Source organism: Tupaia chinensis, unplaced genomic scaffold (assembly GCF_000334495.1).
Source record: "Tupaia chinensis unplaced genomic scaffold, TupChi_1.0 Scaffold000279_1, whole genome shotgun sequence".
Taxonomy (NCBI): domain Eukaryota; kingdom Metazoa; phylum Chordata; class Mammalia; order Scandentia; family Tupaiidae; genus Tupaia; species Tupaia belangeri.
Window position 1 is genome coordinate 856,837 of NW_006159762.1, and position 8,886 is coordinate 865,722.

Here is an 8,886-nt window from a genome sequence, read left to right on the forward strand (position 1 = left end):
TCTTGCCCTGAGATAAAGGATTAATTGCCACCTGGTAACTGCGAGCGAGGGAAAAGGGATTTGAAACCTTGCGCCTCCTTCCCATGCCACTTGTACCTGTATTGTGGCCAAACCCTAGTGGGCAGATATGCATCACAGGTTGAGGCTCATAGGGTGCTCGACATTCCAATCCCATCCATCTCCTGCTGGGCAGCACCCCTGTTGCACACTTAGCTTCTGAGCCACGAGGCTTTATGTGTCAATTCAACTGTGAACCTTGGATCTACAATGGACTTCCCCCTCCAAGGTACTGTCAAATAGACAGATACCCTCCCATCAGTTCCAATGATGGCACCCTGTTTCTGAACTGGGCTGTCACTTGGGCAGTCACTTTACAATGGTGGCTTTCCAACTGTTTTTCATTTCAAGCACACTGGAGATGCATACTGGGACCTACTTTACACCCTGAAGTATATCTGAAACAATACTACATTTACTCTGCACAGGGCGAGTTTGGGTTTAATTTTTTCTTTTTTTAAATTTTACTGCCATACTGTGCATGCGTTCCAGAGAGAGACAGAGACCAAGAGGGAACGTGAGAAATCACCCTCTGGGGGGATGGCCACGCCACAATCCCTTTTCTCCCATTCTCAATCTCTTGGGATCTGGGCACACATTGTGCTGTAGTTTCTTTCAAGCGAACTCTAACTGTGGAGTCAGCCACATGGGCCCAGCATCTTAATCATCACAGCACCTGCTGGCCCAGGTTTCATTTTTTAATTACCTGTCAATACCTACTAAATAGATTTTTACAACCCACTAATGGGCTTGACCTTCAATGTGAAAAACTGTTTTAGGCCTGTTCCTGTTCTATGGCCAACTCCACCTATCTTCCTCTCCCTAATGAAAGCCTTGCTGATACACTGTACGCAAACAAATGTACACACAGCAGCTCCTGCCATTGGGCCTCCAGCGAATAGACAGGGGCAAGAAACCAGACCAGCACCCTCAGCACTAGGATTCTTTTGGAGGGAAGTAAGACTTCCTCTGAGTCACCAAAAGAGGAATTAATCTTTTGAGCTTATTATGTCATCTTTAGGAGAAGCACTGTCCCTAGTACCCTAGACAAGTTGGGCTCCAAATGCTGTTCTGTTACCCTGTGCAGTGAGGGCAAGAATGTGACCTGCTCAAGGCTGTTCTATACTTACTTCGCTCTTCATTTCTATTTGTGCTTTTGAAGAATCTCAGCCTTAGAATGTCAAATTTCATGTCTAATTATAATGAAAAGAACTCAGTTTGGGTGCAGTAATTGCTAAACCAAGATGCTAACTTCTTCCTTTTCTCTATCCTTTGTACACTCCCTCACAGCATGGCCTTGGTGGTGTGCTATTGGCAGTGGGTTGCTGTGGGCACAAAGCACAGGAACCCAGCCCTGGACCACAGGCTGTGTCACAGCAGGCTTCCATTGGCCTTGGGAGCTTAGTGGAAGTGGGTTTCTCTGTTGGTCAGACGCAAAATGGGAACAGTGCACCACCTGTGCAGAAGTAATATAATGCTATGAGAGAGCATTGAATAAATGCTCCCTGCCCACCAAGTAAGTGGTTCTTTCTGGATAAAGGTTGTATAGGAGGTGCAATTTAAAAAATTAGAATCTAACTGATTTCAGTTGAAAAACAAACTAATCTAGTGAAGAATTTGCCCATATTTTTCTTCTAAAAAAGGATACAGGATAAGGAAACAAAACCAAAAACACATTCAGTATTTTTATTTAATTTTCTAGTGGACACTTTACATACCTCTCTCACCCTTTAAGTTAGTGTGACAATTTTTCATAGTAAACTACTTAAAGAGAAGCTTTGGTCAAGAATGGAATGAAATAGCCAAAGGGGGGAAAAAAAAGGAAAAGAAAAGAAAAACAAAAACAAAACAAAAATCAATGCTGCTTAAAAAAAAAACAGTACTTTCACCGATTATATTCAAACAAAAACACACAATATTTGCGCAATATGTGTTCTCAGTGTTTCTTCGGGGCTGGCTTTCCTCACCATCATGCAAATGGCAGAGCTGCAGTCAGCCAGTTTGTCACGCTGGATCGCGAAGGCTCACTCAGCTTCACATTATCCGGAGGCCCTGGATAGAAGACTCTAATGTCTTGGAAAAGGCAACAACAACACTGGTCATTACTGAGGACTGTCCAGCCTGATGTTTTCCTCACAGTACTATACTATCTACCCCCCCACTTCTGCATTCCTTGGATGAGCTGCAGGCCCCACCCCAACCCTGAGAGATACTCTCCCAGGAATCAGCCCTGCAGCCTCTCCAGTACTGGGCTCCTCTGCTGGTCCTTGTAGGCCCATGAGCTCCTTGTCACTGCCCAGGCCCATAGGTTCATGGCACATGACTCACTCCTATTCTGTGTATTTTTGGAGGTTTTTAGCATAGGATGTATGTGCTCACTGGAGAGAGACAGAGAAAGTGAGAGGGAAAGTGAGAAATCACCCCCCAAGGGGGATGGCCATGCTGCAATCCCCTTCTGCGTTCTCCTCCTGGGGTTTTGGGCATGCATGCACATGTGCCTGGTGTGATTTTCAAGCTACAGGGTCTGGGACTTGAACCACGGCACATGGAATTCCTGCGACTTAACCACTAAGCTATCTGCTGGCCCACTCCTCTGTCTTCTTGAGGCATGTATTTTCTCTCTGGTCACTGGCCCTTACCAGTGAGGGCGGCTCTTGCACATGTGCCTTGCCTCTTCACTATACTCTAAATACCCTAGTCCAGGCACTCCTGTTTCTGTAGGTCACACAAAGATCAATTTGGCACACTCCACACAGCAGGTGCTGAAAGAAGTGTGGATTAAAGAGAAAAATGCACTGGGATCTCCTAGTTTATATCAATACAAAAGGAGAGAAAACGAGTTGGCCTGAGGGATCAAAGAATAAAGGCTGAGTTGCACCTGCCCAAGTGTTAATTACACAGAAGTGGAGCCACCCAGGACACAGAGCATGGGAAGATAAAAGGAGGAGAAAGACTTTAGAAGAAGGTAAGTTGTAAGTTTATTTCTCCAAAGAGTATTTTGGAGGCTTTTCCGTACTAAGTATTTGACCCAAGGGGAATAGGGGATCAAACAGTATAGACAGTAATAAAACTGTATAAATGTGTGGTCAGCAAGTGGTATAATTGCTATGGTGCTGGACTCCCACATGACTGACTACGGTTCAAGTCCGGGATCTGGTGGCCTAAAAATCATGCCTGGTGTGTGTGTGTGTGTGTGTGTGTGTGTGTGTGCCTAAAATTTGAGGAGGAAAGTGGAGAAGGGATTGCGATGTGATTACCCCCACTGGGGAGTGATTTCTCATTTTCCTTCTGTCTCTTTCCAGTAAGCACACATGTCCTATGGCAAACAAACCTCTTAAAAATAATTAATGCAAACTATACAAAGGCATCTATGAAATTAAACACAGGACCTGCTTCAACAACAGCACCCAGTTTCTTCTCAGTGAATAAGTGAGCATCTAGAAGTAAGTATTCCCTCTCACTGATATGGTTCCTTCTGCTAAAGGCTTTTAAGTTTTAAAGAGAATTATAGTTCAATTCTCCTATATTTTTTTTTTTTTTGGAGAGATTTTCACTGTAGGGCGCGTGCGCGCGCCAGACAGACAGAGACATAGAGACAGAAAGCGAGAAATCACCCCCCAGGGGGGATGGTCACGCCGCAATCCCTTCTCCTCCATTCTCCTCTCGGGATCTTGGGCACGCACGCACACGCGCCCGGCGTGAGTTTCAAGCCACCGGGTCTGGGACACGAACCGCGGTTGACCACGTGGGAGTCCAGCGACACAGCCATTACGCTAACTGCTGGTTCCCAATTCTCCTACATTTTTGATGTGCACTGACTGGATATGATATTTTGTTTCAAGAAATGAGAAATAATCCTTCTCACAGGAAATTTAAATACAAACAAGATTTGTTCTGAAAGGTAGAAAATACCTTGAAATCCCAAATTGTCATGGCTCCATCAATGCCAGTTGTGCAAAATTTGCGACAGTCTTGCTTGTCCACCTCATAAATAGACACTTGACTAAAAAAGAGCAGAAACAAAAGAGATGATAAGTTACATGGTAGAAGTGAACCCAGACCTTCTGACAACTATCAGGGCAATTTAAAGAAATGCTCTTAATATTAACTCCTGCATCAACAGTAGGTTGTGGCAATCTGACTCAGAAAATATCCAAAAGCATTTTAGTACCCAGTGTACAGAAAAGACAAAACTAGTAAGAGGAAAAGTTGAGAACCTGAATCAATTACAATGACTTAGAGAAGCAGAGATTATCTAGCCCACCTAGCATGCAAATTTCAGAGTAGGCTGTGGGCAGGGTCAGCAAGGATGGAAATAAAAACAATTTGCTTTAAAATAAACACCTCCAAAATCTAGAGACACAATGAAGCCTGGCTGAAGTCCAACTAGCTCCAAATAAAACCTCCTTAATCACCTTCCCAGACACCCAGGGCATATAAACTGAGAGTCCTTTTTGTATTAAGATTAATCATTATAAATGTTAGCAGAAGCAAAGACACAAAACCAGATTCCAACCTAGCAAAGCTGAGGAAAGAATAAATGAAACAACCTGTCTTAGCCTAATTATCCAGAAAGATTTCAAGAAAATCAATTCCATAGCTCAGACAGTATTTTTCTTTCTTCTCTGAAATTTCTAGAACTTATCCCCCTAGGGACAGGGGAATGGCAAACTAAGGGAAATACTTCTATTTTGTATAGTCTGTTAGGTAAGGATGGTTTTTACACTTTCAAATGGTTAGAAAAAAGTTAAAAGATTCCAATCTCATGACATGTGAAAACTGTGTAAAATCCAAATTTCAGGGCCTATGAAGTGCGACTTCCAGCTCATTCATTTGTGTCTTGTCCATTCAATGGTAGAGGTAAGTAGTTGCCACAGGGACTGCATGGCCAACCAACCCCCAGTGCCTAAAATATTTACTATCCAGTCTGTTACAGAAAAAGTCTGTTGGCACAACTCTAGGGCAGAGAGGACCTACTTTCTGCAAATGAAAGGAGACTATGCAATCTGCAAGGGTTTGTCTTTTTATTTTTCACCTACAAGACTCAGGCAATGAGGGCTGTTTCCTTTCTGATACATAGTCTGTACATAAGCCTAAGAGATATTTCCAAGAAATAAGTCACTCAAGACAGAAAAACCTTGGGACCAGCAACTGGCCTAATGGCTATGTTGTTGCTGGACTCCCATGTAGTCAACTGCAGTTCGAGTCCCAGACCTGGTGGCTTAAACTCACGCCAGGTGCATGTGCATGCGTGCCCAATATCCTGAGAGGAGAATGGAGGAGAAGGGATTGCGGCCATCCCCACTGGGGGGTGAATTCTCACTTTCCGTCTCTCTGTATTTCTCGCAAGTGCACGTGGCTCTATAGCAAAAACCTCCCCTTCTCCAAAAAAAGACAGAAAAATCTAAGAATGTGGTGAAAAGGTTGAGTTTTGGAGGGCCTTCAGGTTCTTATTTTTCAGTAAAGCACAGAAATTTTTAGTGTATTTTAAGTAAGTTTATCTTCAACTGAACATAAAGAAAAACATAACCTTTATCTAATAATTCTCTTGGGGCCAGCAGGTGGTATGGTGGTTAAGGCACTGGACTCCCACATGGCCAACGTGGTTTGAGTCCTGGATCTGGTGGCTTGCTTTCTCACTTTCCCTCTCTCTCTGTGTCTCCTTCTGGTCAAATTAAAAAATAGTAATAATAAATAAAATCAAACAAATAATTCTTTAAAAAAATCTCTCAAAAAGAAAAACTGGGTTTCCAATATGTCTACCACCGTCACCCATAATAAAAGTTTCTCAACACAAAAAGTCTAGTCAAAAAGGGAAAAATCCCATGGTACTCAACATGGGACACAATAATATATAATATCAACAATATATTACACTTCTCCTTTAGATTGAAAAAAATATCACTTTCTGAAAAAAAACACAAGCCAATTTTCATTTATTTATTTATTTATATTTTTAAGAATTATTTTATTTAACTTTATTTATTATTATTATTATCATTATTATTTTCCAGTTTGATCAGAAAGAGACAGAGAGAGAGAGGAAGTGAGAAAGGAAGCCACCAGGTCCAAGACTTGAACCATGGTCAGCCATGTGGGAGTCTAGCGCCTTTAACCACAATGCCACTTGCCGGCCCCCACAAGCCAATTTTTTTTATGTGATTGCACATTCCTGATGAAAAATCAGTCATGAGATGCCTCGGCTTTGACATAATGATGATTCTCTAATTAAATGATCTTATTATGTACATTACTTGAAATCCATGACTGATACAGCAGCTAGAACTACTTTTTCAAACAGAATATAACTATACTTCCTATCATGTGTTCACTACTAGAGTAATGTGGCATTCAAGAAAGTCTTCTGGGGAACCAGCAGTTAGCGTAATGGTTATGTCGCTGGACTCCCATGTAGTTGGCTGCGGTTCGCGTCCCGGACCTGGTGGCTTAAAACTCACGCCGGGTGCGTGTGCGTGCGTGGCCAAGATCCTGAGAGGAGAATGGAGGAGAAGGGATTGCAGCGTGACCATCCCCCCTGGGGGGTGATTTCTCGCTTTCTGTCTCTCTCTGTCTGGTGAGCGCACGCGCCCTATAGCAAAAACCTCTCAGAAAAAAAAAAAAAAAAAAAAAAGAAAGAAAGAAAGAAAGAAAAGAAAAGAAAGTCTTCTGTTCTTAATCAGATTATTGAGAAGTGAACCCTGGAAATAGGCTGTGCTGAGAGGGCCCATGATCTCCCTGTTTCCAATAGGATCTGCCCTCTTTTCTGTCAGATGTCTCATCCCATCTGTACCTCAAAGGACTGACTGATGAGGTGGCAGTAGTTCACTCTATCATGAACTGAAAACATGCACCTGGGTAATAGGGAATACAGACTTTTCGCTGTCCTCATTCCTTAAGGGCCTTGAGTACAGAGAGCTTTTGTAAGGACCCACTTAGGAAACAAATGAGGGTGAAGGACAGTAGATATCTTGTCCCCTAGCCACTCTAAAGATAGCCAGAGCCCTGGCTACAGGGGGAATCAAAGGGGCTCAGGTAACTGGTGGAACCTACGTGATGCTATTCTGGTGCAGTGTTTCCAAGGCTGTATTACGGTCCTCAGTTGTGGCCCTCTTGTCCATGTTGCGGAAGCGTTCCATGGCAGACATGTTGCGTTGGATGCTCTGTTTTGGAATGTCTAGCTTCGAGACAAAGGTCAAGCAGCCACGGTCATCATAGTTAAAGAGCATTGGGCAGCAGTCATGGCCCTGAAATGAGATGTTAGTCAGCCTCTGGAGGGCATTATGCCCTTGTACCAAGTCCTCCACAAAACATTCACCACTACAAGCTTTTCTTACTCTTAAAAGTTAGCTATTTCTTCTAAAAGGTTGTTCCACTTTGTGCCAGTGTGACAGAGCACCCATTGTTCCTAAAGAATTACATACAGTACACTACAAGGAAGAATGAAGAGAGATACTCACAGCAGCTACCACACTATTCTCCGAGACAAACGACACACTCAGGAGAGGCAGGAACTCTGTTTTCAGAGTTGAGACCCTAAACATAAGACCATTTGTTACCCTGAGACCAAACAGACCAGGCAGCTTTTGTATAGGCACAGAAGATGACAAAGGATCCATTTTCACATGACCTTCTGCAATATCAACGGACATTTATGTTTAAAAGGAGCCCTGTGACTTCTGCTAGTAGGAATCCCAAGCATGAGGCAACCCTGAAGTCACGTGACCTGGAGAAACTATGGCCTTCACTTCTCTCTCTGGACTGTGCTCTGTCCTATCCACTCATCACATTGGTTCCCAGTGAGCCCTTGTTCTGCCTCTGCCTTTCCCCGTACCCTTCTGCTTCAGTGCTGGCTCTGTTCATCTGGATTATTTAAAGTCCACTCTGGGCTTTGAAGTCCAACTCTGACTGGTTCACTTCCATGAAGCTCTCCTGGGCCACTTCAGCCAAAGCTTCTCCCATCTCTTACCTCCTAGAGTTGTCACTGATGCTTTAGTAAAAGCCCTATGCTGTAGTCTTCTTGCCTGTGCTAACCCTGCGGCTCCTAGAGGGCTGCAACCACACAGAGGTTTACTGGGAGTTAGGCACTGTGCAGAAGCTAGAGCTGCCCAGATGAATGAGATACAGTCTTGCCCAGCCAGGAGCTCACACTGAATAGTGTGCATGTGTGTGTGTACTTAGTAGTGCTCTTGCACCTGGCAAAGAAATTACAGATATTGGGAACCGGCAGTTAGCGTAATGGCTATGTCGCTGGACTCCCACGTAGTCGACCGTGGTTCGTGTCCCGGACCCGGTGGCTTAAAACTCACGCCGGGCGTGTGTGCGTGCGTGCCCAAGATCCCGAGAGGAGAATGGAGGAGAAGGGATTGCGGCGTGACCATCCCCCCTGGGGGGTGATTTCTCGCTTTCTGTCTCTATGTCTCTCTCTGTCTGTCTGGTGAGCGCACGCGCCCTACAGTGAAAATCTCTCAAAAAAAAAAAAAAAAGAAATTACAGATATGGGAGACAGTGGCTGATGAATTAGGAACACCTTAATTGCAAAAGGTGATGCATTTTGAAAGCTGTCTTAAGAGACGCCTTAATAAAGTTGGTATTGGATTATAAAGCTAATATGTCATTTTCCAAAAAGATATATCTATTTATTTTTAAAATTTGACTAGAGAGAGACAGAGAGAGGGGAAAAGTTAGAAAGCAAGCCACCACCTCCGGGACTTAAACTGTGGTTGGCCATGTGGGAGTTTTAGCACTAAACCACCATGCTACCTGCTAACCCCACTAATATATCAGTTTTAGCTTTTACTGTGGTATACCTTTTACTACATGAAGTATTTA

At 43.6% G+C, this 8,886-nt stretch overlaps 1 protein-coding gene across 1 annotated transcript in view; it reads right to left on the reverse strand.

The window, feature by feature from the left end:
• Positions 1–1,727: 1,727 nt before the first annotated feature.
• Positions 1,728–8,886, reverse strand: part of ARPC1A (actin related protein 2/3 complex subunit 1A) — a 36,220-nt gene continuing 29,061 nt past the window's right edge. The window contains exons 7-10 of the mRNA XM_006150167.3: positions 7,515–7,590; positions 7,108–7,301; positions 3,970–4,060; positions 1,728–2,130 (exon numbers count right to left, since the gene is read on the reverse strand). Of these exons, the coding sequence (XP_006150229.1) occupies positions 2,092–2,130; positions 3,970–4,060; positions 7,108–7,301; positions 7,515–7,590 (400 nt within the window). The 3' untranslated portion in view covers positions 1,728–2,091. The remainder of the gene's footprint in view (positions 2,131–3,969; positions 4,061–7,107; positions 7,302–7,514; positions 7,591–8,886) is intronic.